This window comes from Puntigrus tetrazona, chromosome 18, assembly GCF_018831695.1.
Source record: "Puntigrus tetrazona isolate hp1 chromosome 18, ASM1883169v1, whole genome shotgun sequence".
Taxonomy (NCBI): Eukaryota; Metazoa; Chordata; class Actinopteri; order Cypriniformes; family Cyprinidae; genus Puntigrus; species Puntigrus tetrazona.
Genome location: NC_056716.1, coordinates 4,718,846 through 4,739,795, shown reverse-complemented (window position 1 = coordinate 4,739,795; position 20,950 = coordinate 4,718,846). Strand labels below are relative to the sequence as shown.

The 20,950-nt window shown below is 36.1% G+C and overlaps 3 protein-coding genes across 3 annotated transcripts; 1 reads left to right on the top strand and 2 right to left on the bottom strand.

Moving 5' to 3' along the window:
• Positions 1-106: 106 nt before the first annotated feature.
• On the top strand, positions 107-7,607 carry zwilch (zwilch kinetochore protein). The gene is made up of 19 exons (XM_043216675.1): positions 107-193; positions 337-376; positions 456-545; positions 637-755; positions 852-1,042; positions 1,125-1,204; positions 1,284-1,439; positions 1,553-1,624; positions 1,783-1,876; positions 2,037-2,094; positions 2,267-2,364; positions 2,457-2,536; positions 2,664-2,820; positions 2,901-2,929; positions 3,026-3,162; positions 3,764-3,859; positions 4,003-4,118; positions 4,225-4,321; positions 7,420-7,607. Exons 1-18 carry the CDS (start codon positions 144-146, stop codon positions 4,314-4,316), a joined length of 1,755 nt encoding a protein of 584 aa, XP_043072610.1. The 5' UTR covers positions 107-143; the 3' UTR covers positions 4,317-4,321; positions 7,420-7,607.
• lctlb (lactase-like b) lies at positions 4,329-13,346 on the bottom strand. Its single transcript, XM_043216670.1, has 14 exons — positions 12,507-13,346; positions 12,183-12,343; positions 12,014-12,101; positions 11,812-11,921; positions 10,994-11,122; positions 10,817-10,912; positions 10,673-10,727; positions 10,431-10,592; positions 9,906-10,180; positions 9,638-9,764; positions 9,226-9,425; positions 7,290-7,353; positions 5,746-5,790; positions 4,329-5,601 (listed from the first exon to the last, which is right to left on the bottom strand). Exons 1-14 carry the CDS (start codon positions 12,634-12,636, stop codon positions 5,486-5,488), a joined length of 1,758 nt encoding a protein of 585 aa, XP_043072605.1. The 5' UTR covers positions 12,637-13,346; the 3' UTR covers positions 4,329-5,485.
• Positions 13,347-14,183: 837 nt separating this feature from the next.
• snapc5 (small nuclear RNA activating complex, polypeptide 5) lies at positions 14,184-16,757 on the bottom strand. The gene is made up of 4 exons (XM_043216674.1): positions 16,621-16,757; positions 16,042-16,157; positions 15,885-15,959; positions 14,184-15,129 (listed from the first exon to the last, which is right to left on the bottom strand). The coding sequence occupies exons 2-4, from the start codon at positions 16,129-16,131 to the stop codon at positions 14,953-14,955; spliced, it is 342 nt and encodes a 113-aa protein (XP_043072609.1). The 5' UTR covers positions 16,132-16,157; positions 16,621-16,757; the 3' UTR covers positions 14,184-14,952.
• Between the last annotated feature and the right edge of the window lie 4,193 nt (positions 16,758-20,950).

Here is a 20,950-nt window from a genome sequence, read left to right as displayed (position 1 = left end):
CGTGGTATTAAAAACGCCTGCGTCGTAATCGTCGTGACGTACATTAGGCGCGCTGTAATCAAATAGGTTTGAATCGTGAAGCTTTTCGTTCAAGCGAATAGAAATTATTAATTACATCTATATTTTGTTTTCAAACGATTAAAATGGGATCCAAAATAGTTTCAGACGCCAACGCATTTGTCAAATTTCTGAAGTGAGTTATTGGACGTTTCTTTTCTATTGCGATTGACTGAACTTGAGTAACTTAACTAGCAGTGTTGTTTTGCTACGTACGGTACATTTTATAAATGTGTACTTCATGTTTTTGACTTAATTTTCTTTCCTTGTTTGTTTTAGGTTGTGTCAAGATGAAAATAAAGACATCTGCGCGTATATGGTAAAAGTAACGCGGATGTGTATGAACAGAAAATATGAGCAGACTCGTGCGTAATGAAAATATGATTTATTTATTTCAGGATGATATTTCAGTACTGCTGGTGGAGAAGGAAGAACTTTTGCACGACATAATCGGTGGAAATCAGCCTATCTTTGTTTGTGAGAAAGCAGTAAGTCAGTTTACGGCCCCTAATATACACGTAATAATGTACATATAATAAATAACATGACATAATATGTGAACTTATTTAATAAAAAAAGCAACCAAAGTGTGAACCAGAAGCTACAGAAACTTCAGTCGACACCAGCAACGTTGAAGAAACTCTTTTTAAAGTGGAGCGAGATCTAGGCCCTCAGCCACTTTCTGTCACGAAAGCAAGGTGAAAGAAGTTGCATGCAATTGAAGAATTCTTTTTCCCTTCCATAACCTGAACACTCTAATACAGAATAATTTTTACCGACTTTCTTTTTACTAGGCAGCTGCTGTCTTGGTACACCATGGCTCAAAACCCCAACATGCCCCAGGTGGAAGCCCCAGGGTCTCTGCACCCTCTGTGGGTTCGCTGTGACAAATTGGACCCATGTGCCACTGCCTGGCTTGGAGTAGAAACCGTCTATAGTGGGAACAAAACCAGTGGTGTCAAACTTTATACAGTCGGCTGCAAAGGTAGTAGGGCTTATTTGTTATTCATGCATTATTCAAAGGGATAAGTACCCATAAAAAAAAAAACTTTCCCAATGTTCTGCAGGTCCAACAGGAGATGAAACCTGCTTCACCACACTGGATGAGCTTAAACAAGAGCATGAGAAGAGACACCATGCTTCTACAGTAAGAAATTTTTGTCACCTAGTTCCTCTAGGTTTCTCACTATTAGGTATCTTTTAAAAGTATTATGATTTTGTTTCAGGTGGCGACCAAAGGCTATGCACAGTACAACTTGTTTTGCTCCTTAAAGGAGGAGAGCATGATGTTTGAGTCCCAGAGCAGTGTAATAGCGAGCCTCGCGTGGAACAATGTGGAGAAAGTATTGGAGTGTCCTCCACTGTCTTCTAAAGCATCTCTGGTCAGCATCAGTGCCACATCCAGTTGCCTTTGATCCTTTTAGTTTTGATTATACTGCCTCTTGAAGTGTTTTGTTTTAGCATTTTAATTTTTTAATTTTTTTTCTATTTACAGAATATCAAAGTCGCAGTTGGAGACATAAGGAGTCCAATGTATCAAACCTATAAAGAGATGGAGTTCCTTCTGGTAAGTGTTTAATATACAGCATAATTTTAATGTTATGTACTTTTTAAGTGTGTGTGTGTGTTGTTGTTGTTGTTTTTACATAAAAATGTATTAGTAATGTAATTTGAATAAAAAGGTATTTTATGTTTGATTGATATAATTTCTGTTATTATATGTAGGCTCTAGCAGAGGGTTTGAGAACAGGAGAAACTGAATGGTTGGAACCAATGGAGGCTCAGTCTGCAGTGGACCTGACCAGAGCACTCATAGAGGGTATAGCAGCTGCTGTACTGATTCATTTGTGCACTGTATGTGTTGTGTGCATATCAAAAAATCACAAATAGATATAAATACTGCTGATGGTCAGTCCTTGAATTTTTTGCTTGGAGATAAATTGATGGTTGATGAAGCTGTTTTTCTTTTTTTGTTTTAGAGCTTGAGAATGTTGGACAAGGAGCACCAGGACACATTGCCAAAGCGTCTGAGGTGCAATAATAATAATAATAATAATAATAATAATAATTGTAATAATAATAATAATAATAATAATTGTATAATAATAATAATAATAATATTATAATAATAATAATAATTGTAATTGCATTATTATTATTATTATTATTATTATTATTAACTATCCATTTTATCTTTTATTACAGAAACAAAAGCTAAAACAGATGCTATAGCAGCCTTCAATTCGATGGTGATTGAGAGAGGAGACCTGGACTTTACAGAACAACTGTGGGAGAAGATGAGGAAGAGTAATTATTACCTTTGGGAACTTTCACGAAAGACAGCAAAACATCTTTATTGAAACCAAATATAATACTTTTTTTTTTTTTTTCTCTCATAGGTGTAACTTCATATCAAGACATAACAGAATGCCTGAAAATAGTTGTCAAAGCAGTCAAACTCGGTAAAATCAAACCATGGGTGTGTGCAGCTTTGTCTATTTAAATGTACTAAAGATATTTTTAGTTAACCACTGTGAATAAACAATTTGTATCAATTTCAACATAAATATAAAAAAATGATGTAACGGGGTTATTGTTTTCTTTAGATACACAAAGAAAGCAATAGCACTCTTAGTAAGCTGATCCTGCAGTCATACCAGCAGCAGGTAGACGCTATGCCTCTCACTGGCCTCACACCCGCTAATATGCTGCTAGAGCTCGGCCTGGACAAGATTAGGAAAGACTTCATCAACTACCTTGTTGGTACGTACATTTTATTTATTTAGTTTTAAAGATGCTCGTTGACAAGCAATAAAAATTAATTCTGACTTCTTTTTTTTAAGGAAAGGAACTTACAACTCTCAACTATTTGGTAAAAAACAATTTTTTACTTTATTTTTTTTCTATGATTTTAGATAAATACTAGCTTGCACTGGGGTTGTTTATTCATTTTATTTGCAATTTCTAGAGATACTACTTGGACACAGAGGTGGACCTGCAGGAGCAGGTGATAAGAGTAAGGAAACTGCACCATCTTCTGGAGATCCTGGGCACCTGCAGCACTTTCCTCAGTCTTCCTCATGATCGCCTCTTTCTTTTCACTCAGTAAGCTTCCTGCCCTTTCTGGAAATTATATGTTAATCAAATGGTGATTCAAAATGTGTATAAATAATATACCTTTTTTTTATTAACTTTTTCCCCCCACATTATGATTTAGAGAACATTTTCTTTTTCTCCTTGAGAGAGTACTGCAGATACCTTAATTGCATTGGGGATAATGCTGTTAGATTCTGTTATAACTGGCTGAGCAGTGGTTTGAGTGGCTCGCCAGTGTCCTAGATTTCTCTAATACATAAAATAAGTAAGCCTGACCACAGTTCTTGTGAGGAGAAGAATTTATTAAAGATGGCAGTGTAGCAGTTCTTCAGCATAGATGTTAGCGTGTCTCCTTCAAACAATTTTAACCCATGTAGGTAGTTTTAACTTCTCTCAAGGTTTTCCATAGCTTCTTCTCAGAGTTCTGTCTGTGAGACAGAGCTTTATACCTAAAGATAAATATCTAAAACAATAGAGATACCATCAGGACCCCCAGCTGGAGACCCTGCAATCAGCATACACATGATCCTTCAGTGCATTACAAGAGAATTAAACAGCTACATTTCAGTAATTTGCTCCTACATGTTCTAACCATGCTATTTGATGTCAGGTCCTGTTTGCAATACTACAAAACATCCAACTATGATGAGGACCATGTCTTCCAGCTGCAAATTAAACCTGCGCTTATTAGCTATTTTTATGAGAAGTGAGTATTTGCTGCAATTCTTAAGAGCTGTCATATTCTCTCTGTATAATTCTTCCAGTTGGTGTAAGCTGTATTGAACAGAATAATGATATATGTAAATATAAATTAATATGTGTATATATATATTTTTTTTATTCTCTCAGGGAGCAACCATTCTCTTGGGCTATGGAGGTGTCCAGTGGACAGGGGCCAAAGGAAGTCAAGACAGCATTGTATCTCAGCGAGAAGCCTCTAGTAGACCACACTAGTTTTGACTTGGGTGAAGTCACTAGCAGTTTTTTCCCACTTTATGTTCTAGTTTTATGTATTTTGTTGTTAATTGAAACAAACATGACATTTTCAATTATCTGGTCACACACATGCAGATGTACCCCTAGATGAGTCTGTGAATGAAGAATGTGAGAAGATGTCTTACTACAGGACCAAGGTGTGCTGTAGTCTCATCAGCTTTACTTGACACCGGTAAGACTCCATATCATAGAAATGAACTCACAGAAAATGTTGTTTCAAATGTCAAATGGCATATTTATTTATTTATTTATTTATTTAATGAATGGAACGGTTTTAATTTGTTTATGCACAATACTGTTCAAAAGTTTGGGGGCATTTTTTGTTTTTAAAGAAGAGTCGCAATCACTGGTCCTACATTTATTTGCTAATACATTCAAAAACAGTACTGTGAAAATATGACAGTTTTTAAATAACTGTTCTGCATAATTTTTCCGTGGAAACATTGTTACATTTTTAGGGTTTTTGATTAATAGAAAGTTGAAAACTGCAGCCTTAGTTTAAAAAAAAAATCTTGTAGATTTTTAAGATTGTCACTTTTGATCAATATTAATGCACTCTTGCAGAATAAAAAATCTGTATTTCTTGGGGGGGAAAAAAAATCGCCCTGACCCCGAAGTTATAAATAGTAGTGTATATGCAATAACTTGAGTTTTCAGAAGTTTAAAGCGCCCCTATTACGCCATTTCCAATATTTTCATTCAGTGTTTAATGTAGTTATGTAGTATGTGAATGTAAATGATCTGCGAAATAAATTCAAGAGTGCACGATAAATAAAGTTATTATCTCCCAAAATAAAGAAACGATTCTATGTAGCCTAAAGATGTTTAGTCATTTGAATCTGTTTGCATAATTCCCATCTATGTTGGCTGGCCACAAACAACACAACGCTGCCCACAAACATGTCAGATGACTGCTCTGTGGTACACTAATCACTACAGACTGGGCCATCTGACCAATCAGAGCAGAGTAAGCTCGTGGTTTAGAGAGGCTGAATCTTAGAAATGTTTCGAAGTAATCGCTGGAAAAATTGTTATTAAAAGCATATTTTAAGAAAATAAAAGCATTTTTCATCCTGCATGCATACAATGTAACCTATTGTAGGAGACTCCCAGAACAGTATTAGGAGCCTTAAACTGGCAAAATGGGGGCACTTTAAGCTTCAACCGGGTTTAGGACAAAAAGCTTAGTTCACAAAGAGATAAATAATTTCCAAAAGCAGATGACTGTTTGCCTATATCATTTCAATTCAGCAAAGTGTCCTTAACCTCCTCAATGCAAACATTATTAACCAAGAAACAATGGCCAAATTCAGTTTTTTAAAAAAAAAAAAGTGAGTTAGTTTCGTTTGCGGAGTAGGAACATGAGAAAGACAGCACTGATCAAAATGCAGAGGGTGCACACTGTGGGAACCACAACCTCGGTCACCATCTCCATGTGGCTGGTTAAAGGATCTGAAATGTATGCACAAATGTGTTTATCAAACCAGTCATATTAGTATAGCCCAGTTTCACACTGCTTTTGCGTTACGGAGCACTCAAAGGGTTAATATAGTTCTCTATTGGCTTGTTTGTGTGTGTGTGTGTGTGATGGCTTACCATGAATAAGTCTTAGAATATTGGCAGCCGTATTCCGCTGTTCCTCTAATGAAGAGAGAGAAATAATCTTAGGATGGCAGTAGGACACATTAACCCTTTGAGGGCTGCTGTGTAAGCTCACAATAAAGCGGCACAGTCAACTGGGTTATAAGCAAAAGGACATCAAGCATTCTTTTACTTTACGTACATTGGCTGTTTGTTTGAGGATTATAATACTGCACATATAGTCATCAATCGTACTAAGAGCAGTAGCAAAAGCAACATTTAAGGTTCTGATTAAAAAGATTTCCAAATCTTGATAATCAGATGATTATTTGCTGATAATCAACTTCAGCAAAGCAAGCATTCTTTAAAGCAGCAGACAAACATCATCAATTCTTCAATTTTATGTTGGCTGAATCTCTGGTCACCAGTCCATAAGCAGTTTGTCATTGTGATTTATTAATTTAAGCTTGATTAAACCTTGACAACATGGCATGTAATCTATAATAATAATATAACAGTGGCTTAAATTAAAAAAAACAAAAACAACAACCCCCCTTCAGTTAAAAATATCAATATTTTTAATGACAGATTGATTTGTTTGATATTTTGTTGAAGCCATAAGCCCACTTTATTACCCAAGTCTCTGGAAATATCCAGAGAATTGAAACAAGCATGCCAAAACAATCTAATTAAGTACACTGTCTTGTACCTTTTTGTGCTTTGTGTTCAAATACTTTTTTTGTTTTTATGTTATGATTTGCATTTAAAAAAAAAAAAAAAAAAAAAAGGCCAAGAAAAGTGTGTGAGCACCGTTAGACTCTATTATAGCTTGTCCAAACGAGTTAAAGCTTTGCAGTGTATTAACCCATTTAATCAAAGGTGCTCCAACAGCTGATTTGTTTATTTCTTTATGGTGACATTTTAATTAAGAATATTTGTACCATGGAGCCATTTTTACATTGTTCACTGAAGCTTGTAGAATATGACCCCTGAAAACTTGAGACATTTCAGCTTCCCAAGATCAGAATAAGCCTGAACTGGAGTTGCTTTGTGTGTGTTTGTTTTTAAGACTGTCAGAAGCTTTCCAAGAACAAGTTACTATATGTACTTTAATATCTAACCTTCATCAGGCATTGGCCAAACCTTTGGCATCTTTACATGATCTTTCTTTTCCTTTGGAATTGCTTCTAACTTGAGAGGCAAACAAAGAAAAATCCTGTTAGATATTTCAGCTTCAGTCTCTGCTTCAGACCTCCCTAAAAGTCTTTGTCAATCCATTCTCATGGTGAGCATACGGAGTCCCCATGGACACTAATGGCTAAGCAGAAACGTAGTCAAACCACAAATGAGGTTAGCATAATAAAACAGTGGAGATCCAGATGAAGACAAGGAATGTTCTCATGTACTGTTCAAGAAGAATTTGTTCCCATCAAATTTATTCTTGATTAAAGGCTACATGATCATTTCTTTTAGTCTGTGATCAACAAATGGAATTTTTCCTTGTTTGCCCCAGCTCTTCAACTAAGTTTCAATTCAATTTTCTAATCAGATCCACTGACCTGCAGCCAGGAGCTGATTGCTGGTGGAGCAAGTCTCTGTAGCTTTCCTCTTCCAGTTCTCAACCTGTCAAATGATGATGATTCAGAACATACAGTCATTGTCTCATTTATTCATACTGTTCTCTTACAGATAGAGTCTTGCGCAGATGGGCACTCCTTTCAGGATTCTGTTCTGTAATCTGTGTTTTTATATGGTATTTAACTGGACTGTTTAATTCAGTTAATTACACCACCTTTAATACACAGTTTATATCAACACTTAAGTGTAAAATGGTTTATATGGTTTTGTAACATCTGAAAATAAACATCTGGAACATGTCCAAGGCAACTGGAGTTTGTTCAATATAAGGCGACAGAAAAATAATTAGAAAATACCATTTATATGGTAATTACATCCTAATCTGGGGGGTTCTCCTGTTGGTAGATAACCAAATGAGGTTGTTGGTGTATTCTTCCTAAACAACAATTTAATTGGAAATGTTCTGCACAAATATTTCATTGACTCTAAATAGCATGTTTCAACACTAAAATAGATGCTCTAATCCAAATAGTTCCACAAGACGGCTGTCAAACAATCTGGAGCAGAATCAGTTAATTTAAAATGTTAATCAGCGTGTAAACAGCACTTTCCTTAAAAATGCCTTTTATTATTTAACTGAATGTGTAGTATGTGATTTGGTTCTCTCCACTGTTTTGTAGTCTTTTAGGTGTGTGTGTGTTTGTAATTACAGTGCAAAAGTTTTAGGCAGGTGTGAAAAAATGCTGTAAACCAAAGAATGCTTTAGAAATATAATCATTTGTTTTTGTCAATTTACAAAATGCAAAGTGAGCGAAGAAGAGAAATCTAAATCAAATCAATATTTGGTGCGACCACCCTTTGCCTTCAAAACAGCAGCAATTCTTCTAGGTACACATGCACACAGTTTTTGAAGGAATTCGGCTGGGCGGTTGTTCCAAACATCTTGGAGAGCTAACCACAGATCTTCTCACATCCTTCTATCTCTTCATGTAATCCCAGACACACACTTGATGTTGATATCAGGGCTCTTTGGTGGTCACCCACTGGGCCACCCCAGTTCCTATGTTTTTGTGCATACTTGAGTCGCTTGGCCTTATTTCAACATCTGAGGTATGGCTTTTTGGCTGCAACTCTTCCATGATGAACACTTCTGGCCAGACTTCTCTGGACAGCAGATGAGTATACCTGGGTCCCCTTCCGATTTCGAAGGGTAATAAGCTTGATTTGTTTTTCATCTGCTGCACTAAGTTTCCTTGACCGACCACTGTGACCACTACAATCGTCAGCGTTGCCAGTTTCTTTGTGCTTCTTCAAAAGAGCTTGAATGGCACATCTTGAAACCTGTATGCTTTGAAGTCTTTGTCTGGGAGAGACCTTGTTGATGCAGTATAACTACCTTTCTTGGGTCTGGTTGCTGTGCTCAATCTTGCCATGACATGAAACTGTCTTTCTCAACCTCATCTTGGTAGCAGAGTTTGGCTGTTTCTCACCCAGTTTTAAGCCTCCTACACAGCTGTTTCTGTTTCAGTTCCAGTTCATGACCTGTAGGTTTCAACCTACGTGTGACAATGATGATCATTAGCACTTGTTTGGTATAATTGGTTGACCTGAGTATAATCCTACAAAATTCCTTTGTGCAAGTGCACCTAGAAGAATTGATGCTGGTTTGAAGACAAAAAGGTAGTAACACCAAATATTGATTTAATTTAGATTTTTCTTCGCTCACTTTGCATTTTATATATATATATATATATATATATATATATATATATATATATATATATATATATATATATATATATATATATATATATATATATATATATATATATATATATATATATATATTTTTTTTTTTTTTTTTTTTTTTTTTTTTTTTTGTAAATCATTATAGGCTTTTCAAAAAAATTGATGTACCTCTCTTTGATTGGGAAATCCATTATATTTAATGATGCGTTTGTAGAACTGAACAGAGGCCTTGGGGTAGCGAGGCTTATTTTTGTTCCTGAAGTCCACATAGTAAAGGCCAAACCTCTCTGAATAGCCTTCATCCCACTCAAACTTGTCCAGAAGGGACCAAGCAGTGTACCCCTTCACATTCACTCCATCTCTAATAGCTGAAAGTTAACAACAAATAGAATACAGTATAATTTGCATGCAGTAAAAATGCAGTAGGACTTCCATTTATATGGACAAAAACAGTTTTAACATTCTTTTGTGTTCCTCAGAAGAAAGGAAGTCATACAGGCTTGAAACAGCATAAGTAAATAATGAAAGAATTAGCATATTTGGATGACCCATCCCTATACTTATTTTTAGGACTGGTTACCTTTTAGCATCTCATTGATGTAACCCTTGTAATACTGTATCCTCCAGTCATCACACAGTTCTGTGCACATCATTTTCTCTGAGACCCCGTTCTCAGTGATGAAGATCATGGGGTTCCCATACTGAGTCTTTAGAATGTCAAAGAGCATAAGTCAAAAGATGTCAATTCTTGACATAATGCTGTCACAAAGACATTACTGATAAATTATGAAACAAAATCAAAGATGCATCATGAGGAAATAATGTGAAATGATTTTAAACAATTACACCTTTATGAAGTTGAGCAGACGGCGGAAGCCCCAAGGAACCGAGTAGAGCCACTCTGAACCAGGATCAGGCCAACGTGGGTCGACCAGTTCTGCTACATCCCGATCTGAGAAGTAGGTGGAGCCACGGTTTGAAGGGAAGCTCTTTTGGGTGATGTAGCGTGTGGTGAAGTGCCCCACACCTAGGAAGTCAGAAGTGCCTTTGATGTAACTCTTCTCCTGAGAAGAAAAGGTGGGAAGGCGAGATGTTCCCAAACCCTGTTGTGCGCTTTTCCTCCCTTGGAAGCAAAAGCCATTAATTTAGAATTTAATCAGACACTTTTATCCAAAGCAAAAATACACATGTGCTGTGTCAGGACTCAGTCTAGCAAAGTGCACATAGCAAGGATTTTTTGTTTAATAAATAAATTTGACGAAAAGAATAGATAAGTGCTAGTATTAATTGATCAGGTGATGACGAAAAAGATGTAAATGCTAGATTGTGTCATTCTTGACCTCACATATTCAACATCTACTTAGCAACAGTACCTATGAAATCCTTCATCGCTTGAGGATAATCTCCATGAAAGATGGGTGTAGCAAACCAGCCTATGTAAAACTGGACATATCTCTCTGCAGCTTCGATGTCTTTCTGGTTAGTAATGTCCACAGGCTCTCCCCAGTCCCCAGATAGCGAAATGCCAACCAAACCTAAAGAAACCCACCAGAGGATTCAGAGGGTGTATTATTATTTATATATATATTATAAACGGGTTTTGGTAAACTCATACCTTTTTGTTTGTTTCTCCACTGGGTGTCGTAAGTGTGCCAAACCTTAGCATGTGCCTGTTAGTAAACCACCACAAACAGTATTGTGCAATAACCCCATTCTGAAATACCATAGTACAATATTGTCTCATTGAGAGATGTGTTACCTTAATGATGTGGTGAGCTGCTCTGTAGGCTCCGGTGCCCCTGAGCTTCAGTCCAGGAGCATGTTCTCCAGTTTCATATCCTTCCACTGCTACTGACTGACACACAATAAGAATTAATAAGATCATCCTTTACACATTTCTTTAATTTGCTGTTATTAATGGATAGAGTGAGCGTACCCATGGGTTATTAAAAGTTATCCAGTATTTGACACGGTCCCCAAAGCGTTCAAAGCAAAGATTGGCAAAGTTGTTGAAAAAATTAATCATGCTGATGTTCTGCCATCCGCCATATTTCTCCTGCAAAACCTGTCCAAATGTACAGACACAGTGATAAATGACAAAACCTTCCTAAAACGTTTAGACTAATCCATTATTTCTGCAACACAGTGGATGAACGAAATTCATTCATGTGTATTCATCTTTGCACTTGTCAAATCTTGACAGATATCGTTGAGAGAGCCAAGCAGCTGTAAAATGAATCGAATCGGCTCTTTTTGTTTAGAAAATGAAAAGGGGGCTGTGACGAAAGGTTTAGCAAAACTTCAGCAAAACCCCCAACTTTATGGGGGCAAAAAAGCAATTAATGTCGACGTATGGGATTTAGAGATATATAAAGCACAGCACACACATATCACATTCAAAAACCAAGCAATTTGTTGGTCAACGCAGCAAATACATCCAACATCCAACAAAACCGTTGCTAAATTTACATGGGAAATTTTTTGGGATTTCACAAGCAATATTTTGTCAAGCAGCACTAAATATGAAACACAATATCCACGTTGGTTTTTATACAACATGTTTCCCACAGTTTTTGTTAGCCTATATGCCCTTATTAAATTTATTGCACAATGTTGCGTTATCTGAAGTTAAAAGCATTAAAGCCCTTTGAACAGCCTCACATCCTTGGTTTTAGTTAAACTAAGATCTGTCCATCAATATAATATTTTAAATAACGTTATTAGTAGGTTTAGGATATATGCAGGAATACACACCTGTGGCAGGTCCCAGTGATAAAGGGTCACAATAGGAGTGATATTGTGTTCAAGCAGCTCATCAATAAGAGCGCTGTAGTACTTCACCCCTTTCTCATTCACGTGGTCAGCTGCAAATACACAAAAGTGGAGGTCAAATATTTTTGCAATATATAAAAATCAGCTAGTAGTAGGCTAGTACTAGTACAGATAAGCTACTTACACCTGATTCCAGTTGGCATGATCCTGGGCCAGGAGATGGAAAACCGATAATGATTTAGATTCAGCTCTTTTATCAATGAAATATCATCCTATACAAGAAAATGAAGCAAAAATGTTGTTGCATTTTAGCTCGGGCATTTCATATTTATTGTCATGGCAAGCACGGTCACCTTGATTTTGTAGTATCCCTCACATGAAGAGTCTCCAGTATCATTCAGGAATGTCTTTCCCTTCTTATGAGTGAACACATCCCAGATACTCAGTCCTTTCCCATCTTTGTCCCAGGCTCCTTCTGTTTGATAGGCTGAACCGCCGGCACCCCACGAAAATCCTGACAAATGAAGTGAAACGGTAGAGTATACTTCGTTCACATTAAGTATTAATTGCGAGGTAATGTATTTAACTTTCATCATTAAATCCATGCAGATCAATTTATTTCCCAAAAGGCCATAACGCCTGCGAAAGAAATCCATTTAGTAATGGTGGCATCGTACCATTTGGAAAAGTGCCATAATAGAAGGAGTCGTGGTTGTTCGCTGACCAGTCGAAGTCCTCAGCCGCAGACAGACACAACACCAGCACAAGCACATGACACGCTCGTCCAACACGATGTGACAGCATCATATTCCAGATCTCAGCTCCAGCTCAGTGACTCTCATCAGCACCACTCTCTCCTGATCTGAGAGGTAGTTACCCTTTCACTACACATCATTCGCTTTCACTAAACACTATGCAATTTGCCCAGTAATGAATGACCACTGACTAATCAATGACAATTTTCATGCTCATACTCCTGATTTGAACATACCTTTCTCAGAATTTGCATTAGTTCCACATGGGAATGCCTTTAAATGCGATGAGAACTATCCCACACCTTGATATCACATCTAGTTTTGAAGTTTGAAGGTTGTCATATAGAGTATGTTACTGTTCAGCTTGGGTGGCAAAGCACTGTGTTGTTCTAAAAGCGGTCTCATGACCCCACTGTAGACCCAAAAGCCTGCCTATTGAGGGTCAATGGACTGTGATCGCATTTTGCAACGGTGGACAGATCTCTTACAAATGAGGGTTTCACTCTGTAAGCAAAGTTAATGTTGGAGAGGCTAATACTCCTGTGTTTACTACAACAATGACAGCATATGGTGGAATCAACTGACCCAAATATTATACAACAGGTTTCAGGTCTTGCTCTGACTTTTATGTTACTAAGATATTGAGACTTCGAGCAATCCACCACTTGTATTTTATCAAGTACCAATGTGTGAAAAGCAATTAATGGATGCATTTAGACAAATAATTGCAAGTCTGAAAAACTGATGTATCCACAAAGCATGCTTTCTGGCAGTGGTAATGAAAAATTTACAGATACATTTTTTTTACATTGTATAAAAAATATATATTTTTCAGACTTTGCTTTTAAGTGCTGTAACATTGTTAAAGTTAAATTACAAATGACATTCTTCTATATAAAATGGTTAATGATTAAAAAAAAAATACAAATTTTAAATGCTTTTAAATGTATTTTGCACAATATAGGAGTGTGTATATATTCATTTCTAAAAACAAATATTTCTAAAATCTGTTTTACACATTAGGGATATAAATATTAAACATTTTAAAATGATTTGAATATTATGTATATAATTTCTATAATTATCTACTATTGTGTCACCATTTTTCTCCAGACCCTGCTTTTCTGTGAAGTGTAATACATTGTTAAAATGGAATTACTAATTAAAAAAGTGTTAGCAAGTAGGAATGTGTGAAAAGCAATTAATGGAGGAAATTAAAAATAATATATATTGCAGGTGGAAAAACGGATGTATCCAAAAACTATGCTTCCCATTTAAAAACATAAAAATAAAAATATTGACATTTTTACACAATAGGAGGATTTTGCACTTTAAAGAAAATATAAATCCTAGACATTCTGAAAGTTATGAGAAGCTATATGTATTATTTCATTTTGTATTATCGTGGCTTCATTTGTCTTCAGAGGTGTCCCTGTTTTTGTGAAGTGTAGTACACCGCTAACAGTTTTTCGGAAAATTCTAAATGCTGGTAGTGTTTTTACTGCATTGCAGGTTCATGCTGTGGTTGGGAGGGGGCAGAAGTCTGTTGTCACAGAAACTGTAATTTATTCTATAAATAACACGGGCCAACAAAGGAAATGCCTCTGTCATCATACTTGCCTTTATTAGCATGTACCTACAAGTGTAATGTAAAAATGTCATTCACACATCATACATTTACATCAAGGCGACACCAAAACACCTAACCAAACAACCTGCATCACTCTGTTAAAGAAACAGTGCTAAATTGAAGTGTTTTAAAACGCAATTACGCTGAGCACCTTCTTCAAAATCTGCAGAAAAGATGTTTTTCATTAAGAAAACATAGGAACTCTCTGTACATTAACAATGCTGCACATGAAGTACAAAAAAGTTTGAATACTGGCTCAGCTAGAACAATTGTCATGCCCATGCATACACAACCTAATCCACACACTCACTCCAAATAGAAAAAATACCTCTGCGAATACCTCACAACATCAACATGTACCTACATAACACTTATCATCAGCTTCAGGAATCATAATGCATTCAATCTGAAAGCAATACAATACAATATTAAATAAAGCCTATATAGTACAGCATCACTCGGTTAACACCATGAAGTAGAACTGGTGCAATCTTTAATTTATATGTATTTAAAAAAATACATAAAGTGCAGGCTTGGCCAACAGCACAGTAATAGGAGGAGTTGTATTTGTGCTACACATACTTTTGGAGGATTTTATAGATGGGTGACCCAACGGTTTATCTAAAGCAACACCGATCTAAGACAGAGAGACTGTTGTGGTCTCTATCAGCATGCCAAATGTGCAGACTACACACCTAAACACGGGAGTAAATAATATCGCCGTCTATGCAGGCACAGTCAGTAGTCATCATCGCCTTCCTCGTCTTCTAGCACCATATCGAGGTCGTCTTCTGCATCATCATCCTCGTCATCGTCCTCTTCCTCCTCTTCTTCTTCCATGTCATAGTCTGTTTGAGCACCTAATACTAGTTTGGTCTGGTTGATCTCAGTCTCATCATCTAGGTTGACTTCCACCTGTGCATAGCAAAATATAAATTAATTGTCTTTTAACCTGGTGCTAAAAAGTTTTTAAACGAATAGCTTTAATTATTCTGAAGAAAGTCTCTTATGCTCACCAAGGATTCATTTAATTAATTAAAAACACAGTAAACTCAGTAAAATTGCGAAATATGATTGGCATTTAAAATAATTGTTTCCTATTTTAATACATTTTAAAATGTAGTTTATTCCTGTGATGGCAAAGCTGAATTTTCAGCAGCCGTTTTTCCAGTCTTCAGTGTCACATGATCCTAATATGAAGATTTGGTGCTCCAGAAACCTGTTATAATATTTTTTTGTAGAAATCATGACACTTTTTAAGTATTCTTTGATGAATAGAAATTCAAAAGAATAGTATTCATTTGAAATAGAAATATTTTCTAACATTATAAATGTCTTCACTGTCACGTCACTTTTGATCAATTGGCTGTTACCATTCAAAAGTTTTGAATGGTAGTATTTAGTAAATCTGAAAACTTTATCAATTTAATCTCATGTTGTTTTGACCTCATCGTGTCACGTGATCAATAAAATGCAGGGAGTTTAAAGGGACTGACCACAAATGTGAATTTATTATGCTTTTGTCCCGCTGTGCATAAAAATGGTTAAAAGAAAATAAGAGCACTAATTATTATTTTGTATTAAGTGTACTACTCCTTTAATGTAAATCACCAGTTAAAAATGAACTTTTAACAACTTTTTTTGTTGTTGTTGTCCTTTTGTCTATTTACCTCAGGGGCAGGGGCTTCATTTGGGCTTTCTTCAGACTGGGCATTTATCATTGACCTCAGGGTCCCTTCCTCAAACTGAAGATCATAAACACAGAGATCAGTTTTATGCACAAAGAACACAATGACATATATCTATTTTACACACGATTGTTCTCACCTTAAGTCTGTTGAGCTGATCTTGCAGCATGACTTTTATTTTCAGAAGAGTCTCCTCTTCCTTCTTGAGCTCCTGAAGGCGACTCAGCATAGTGGAAGAGTGTTTCTACAACATTACTTCACACAAAAACAAGAAGAAAATATCTTTAGTTTGCTCTATTTCAGGACATTAGAATTGAGACACAAACACTTTTTTTTAGTGACTACAAACTAGATTTAAACAACATTGCAAATTAACTGTGCGGCCAGTAAGATAAAATCATAGAAGGATTTTGTAATCGTGTTCAGGAGTACATCATGTCCCTGATCTCCTGTGGTTTAAAGGCTGGGAATTACGCTGTCATTCCACGAGTTGTCGAGTTTTATTCAGACCGTTAACAGACAAGTAAATAACGCATCGTCTAAACGGTTATTTTACTAACGTAAAACCGTGTCGCAACACATCTCACAATAATGTAGTGTGCATACTCAGCTCATTTAGCAAGCATGCTAGCGGAAATAAATACAGTTACAAGCAATTTATCTCGTTTAGCGTCACTCATTTATTTTTTAGCCTCATAAGCTAAACGACTTGACTTACTTTATTGGTTCAACACGCACTGAAGAAAGTGCATGGTTTCGATTAAACTGTTCATTTATTTTCTTCTCAACTCCACAGTTGTAGCATTCTGAAGAACATGTCACGCGCACTTCTGCGCGCATGCGCATAGAGCACGCGAAAAGCGCCGCAGGTCGAGAAGGTCTGAACTCTTCAGAGTCATTCTGCTATAATTCCCTTCTTCTACATTAATATAAACAAAACGACGAAACAACTATACATGATAATACAATAATTCAATTGTGTCTTATGTGTTTACAATTTTTCTAGATTTTATTTTTCATAATTAAAGTCGGGTCATTTTTATACTAATGTTGGTTAAAGAAAACCAACATGCTGTTCTTAAAATCGCAATTATTATCACAAACGTTTTGTTGTTATATTTATTTATTTAATTTTAGTTTTTAGTATTTGTTTTGTTCTTTATTTAGATTGGCTATTATTTGTCTAAGCTATTTTAAACTTTTATATTTTATTAAGATTTTATTTAACTAATATATAAATAATGTCAACGCATTTTTTGACGGATTTAGTAATATGTGTGTGTGTGTGTGTGTGTATTCTTATTTGTTATACCATTTAATATATATTATATTCATATTTGTATATGTTTACAATTGTTGATATTTATACATTTTTTATCCATATAATAAGCATTTTAAGCACCCACACACACTGTATTATGCCATTCAACGCGCAGTAGCGACCCCATGTGGAGAAACTTAGAGACTTAAGAAATGCACCGTGATAGAGAACGTTTGGAGACACACGAAAGTCTACATTTTAAATAATGTTCATGCTATTCATATTCATGCTTTTAATTTATAGGTAAACTCCTATCTAGAGAGAGAGAGAGAGAGAGAGAGAGAGAGAGAGAGAGAGAGAGAGAGAGAGAGAGAGAGAGAAAGCAAAAGTTAAAAGTTTACATCTGTCCACCAATTACCTGCAGTGCTTCACTGTCTTCACCTGCATATGGTGATGTTTGAACTGGCAGGTGTCAACTTTACAGCACCAGGAAGCCTAATTCATTGCAAATGTAATGCATGTTTCGAGTCCAGCGCACAAAACACAGCCTGCCTCTCAAACGATTTTCACAACATTAAACTTCTGAGCTGATATTATCTTATATCGTTGTGCTCATTTGTCAAAGTCTGAACAGTCTATGGTGCCATTAGAGGGCATTGCTCTTTTATTCAACTGCCTGATCTAATAAAACCTTCAGTGTCAGCTTGAAAGCAATGGATGCTTAGAAGGGCATCCAAGAGTATTTCTTGGGAACATTATTTATTGCAACAGTTTTATGTATCACATACAAAACATATTGTGCACTGTCCTAATGTATGTTTTGTGTTAGATGACTGGAATTGCTTACAGGACATAAAAGGAAGACTTGTGTGATATACACACTAATTCAAAACCTCCATCCAACCTTTTTGGGTAATAAAGCTACTTGCAGGTACAGTCTCAACACATCAACCTGTTCCGATGACATGTACAAGTTTTTGCACGTGCCTAGAGTAAAAATAAAGCTCATTTATAGTAAACTCGCATAAATCACAGATGGAACTCATTGAAGTGGAGCACATCTAAAAGCTCTCTTAATCAGACTCTCAAAATGTTAGGAGAGCCCATTAGGTTCTTTTTATAGGATTCCTTGACTAAACCCATCCAGATGTGTACACTGATACACAGCATGTGAGCACCACTGGACAGTGTAGAGAACAAGAGACCGTCTAAAAGATATACCTGTGTGTTTCAAGCATAAATCATGCTAAAATAGATTTTTTTTGAGGGGTTCAACTGCTAGGTGCATGTATTCGTAAGGACTTTTATTATGATTATTATTTTGCCATTAAACTGATCAAACCCTAAGGATTAGAGACTTGAAATGTAGCCAGAAAGTGCAGCTTAACTTTAGGGAGGCACTGGCAAGGACTCATTCCAGTTGGCCGGTAGGGGGCGCTACAGCGATCTAAAACACAAAATTACTTCTAACTCCTAGTCGTTTTATTAAAGACTCAAGTGTCTTAGACCATCTTCACACAATAGTTTTCCAAATTATTTTGTTCAGCCTATCCACTTTCTCGAATAACACCTGAATGATTTTGACAAAGAGTTTGCTAAAGTGGACACAAGGCTATATCTTCTCAACACTTTATTGTTATCGCACCCATAACCAGTAGGTTACCTGCCGAAGTGCCACCTAGTGGTTTGGAGATATGAAAGTTTGCTCTGTTTGTTTATATCTTCTAAAAGGTTTGGCCCAAAATCCAGACACTAGTCTCTTTAGATTTGCACCAGCAAACTGTATTGAATGGCATCTGATTTTCCCATGTTGGCCATCCACCATTTTGAATTTTTTGTGTACTGTTACAAAACTCGACATGTGTCGTCTGTTCCATGCCCTGAAGATACTCAACTAATTTTTAGACAGCAGCACATATTGATCAACAGTGATAAATCATTAAAGGGTTTCTCCACCACACAATAAAAATGTTATCATTAATCACTTACCCTCAAGTCGTCCCAAACCAGTTAAAACTGTTCCTCTTTGGAAAGAATTTAAGATATTTTGTATGTAAACCGGGAGGCTTGTGACTGTCAAGGTCTAGTCACTGATCCATAATCATCTTAATTGTCACTGATTTATAATCATCTTGTGATTTTGCCATTATGATGCCATCTAGTGACATTTAGCTACGAGTTTGAACTAGTTTCAGTTGAAAGCAGTTGGCAACACTGCCGGTAATAAGACAGCAGAATTTTTTCCAGCATTCATTTATTGCATTATACCCATCCAGATGTGAACACTGATGCACATGTAGTTGTATTCTGATATTTTAATTATAATGGTTATTTTTGATTTATTAAAAAAAAGTCTATTTCAGAATTATTCAAATATATTCGATTTTTTAACATCTGATGAGTTTTTCACCTCACCAAAGACTGGACTTACATCTTAACACTATTTTGAGAAAGTAAGGCTTTTTTCATTTCAACGTATTTCTCATTACATCATTGTGTATTTCATACATGATATGTGAGTACATTATATAATTGCCAAGAAGGTGCTTGCGTGAAGCTCATTCGTGCAAGACTCCTGATTCTTATCAGCCCCTCAATCGTGGCTTTCAATCTCCATATATCTCACGTGAGGATGGCACCAGTAGACATGCTGTGGCAGATATGGCATGTCCAGATAGACTTCTTTCAGGCTAGGTGAAAGCCAAGGCAGTGGCTGTGGCAGAGAGATAGCCTCAGGTGAGGTCACTGGGTTCAGTGAGTGCACAGCGCTTGGATGATGGTCACTGGAGACATCTGAGGCTCTGATAACACAAACCTGGCCAACTTCACCCACCTCTAAGGTCACGTCTCCTCTCCTCACCAAAGAGGGCTTAGCGCTTGCGTGCTGTATGCGTGTGTGGATGCCACACTGCGCAGAAGGATGTAACCGGAGCGCTCCGTCAGCACAGGGGGAGCCCATAGTGCTGCTGCCTGCCTCTTTTGGGGTCAGGGGGGAAATGGTGCAGAGCTTACACAGCTGCCAGTTCCAAGCACAGACATGGAAGAGACTCAGGGAGTGAGTGGGTGAGTCTCACGGAACATGGTCAGAAAAAGATTTCACTCTAAAATTAAAGGAAAGAAATAATTTGTGTTTTGAATTCATTTTTATTCTACTTTATTAAACATGAAAATATAATATAAATATATAAAATAATGTTATTTCAATTTTCATATTAATCATATAAAATAAAAATGAATGAACAACAATGTTTTTATATATATATATATATATATATATATATAATTATATATATTTAGATATAAAATATATATATATATATATATATATACATATCATGTATATATATATATATAATATATATATATATATATATAATATATATATATATATATATATATATATACATATATATATATAAAACAATTTATATATATAAATATATATATAATTTTGAAACTCTACTGTACCACCTTTTTACCACCTTTACCCTCAGTAAAAGTAAAACATGAAAATAAAAGATTACACTGGTGAGCGTAGGTACATAATAATGTCTAATGTAAATAATGACTAATGGAAAATATCATAACGATCTACATTTTTATTCAAATATTTTATTACTATGGAATGAAATACAATATGTAACCTAGACAGTTCATGACAGGCTTTGTGAGATATTCAAGATATTCTCATGGTGGGCTTAACTGTGGACTCTGGCTCAGGCGACTAATGTGCTGCATATACCAATCTGCGCCCCGCAGAGCCCCCAGTTGCCTTCTCCCTGTCATC

What these genes read in the sequence shown, in the direction of transcription:
- lctlb (XM_043216670.1), bottom strand. Translation starts at nt 12,636, where the DNA reads ATGATGCTGTCACATCGTGTTGGACGAGCGTGTCATGTGCTTGTGCTG. An exon ending in AGGGATACTACAAAATCAAG is followed by an intron (nt 12,102 to 12,182) that starts GTGACCGTGCTT and finishes TTTCTTGTATAG; the next exon opens with GATGATATTTCATTGATAAA. An exon ending in GTCTGCTCAACTTCATAAAG is followed by an intron (nt 9,765 to 9,905) that starts GTGTAATTGTTT and finishes GACATTCTAAAG; the next exon opens with ACTCAGTATGGGAACCCCAT.
- zwilch (XM_043216675.1), top strand. Translation starts at nt 144, where the DNA reads ATGGGATCCAAAATAGTTTCAGACGCCAACGCATTTGTCAAATTTCTG. An exon ending in AGAGACACCATGCTTCTACA is followed by an intron (nt 1,205 to 1,283) that starts GTAAGAAATTTT and finishes ATTTTGTTTCAG; the next exon opens with GTGGCGACCAAAGGCTATGC. An exon ending in TCGGTAAAATCAAACCATGG is followed by an intron (nt 2,537 to 2,663) that starts GTGTGTGCAGCT and finishes TGTTTTCTTTAG; the next exon opens with ATACACAAAGAAAGCAATAG.
- snapc5 (XM_043216674.1), bottom strand. Translation starts at nt 16,131, where the DNA reads ATGCTGAGTCGCCTTCAGGAGCTCAAGAAGGAAGAGGAGACTCTTCTG. An exon ending in ATCAGCTCAACAGACTTAAG is followed by an intron (nt 15,960 to 16,041) that starts GTGAGAACAATC and finishes TATGATCTTCAG; the next exon opens with TTTGAGGAAGGGACCCTGAG. An exon ending in ATGAAGCCCCTGCCCCTGAG is followed by an intron (nt 15,130 to 15,884) that starts GTAAATAGACAA and finishes TGCTATGCACAG; the next exon opens with GTGGAAGTCAACCTAGATGA.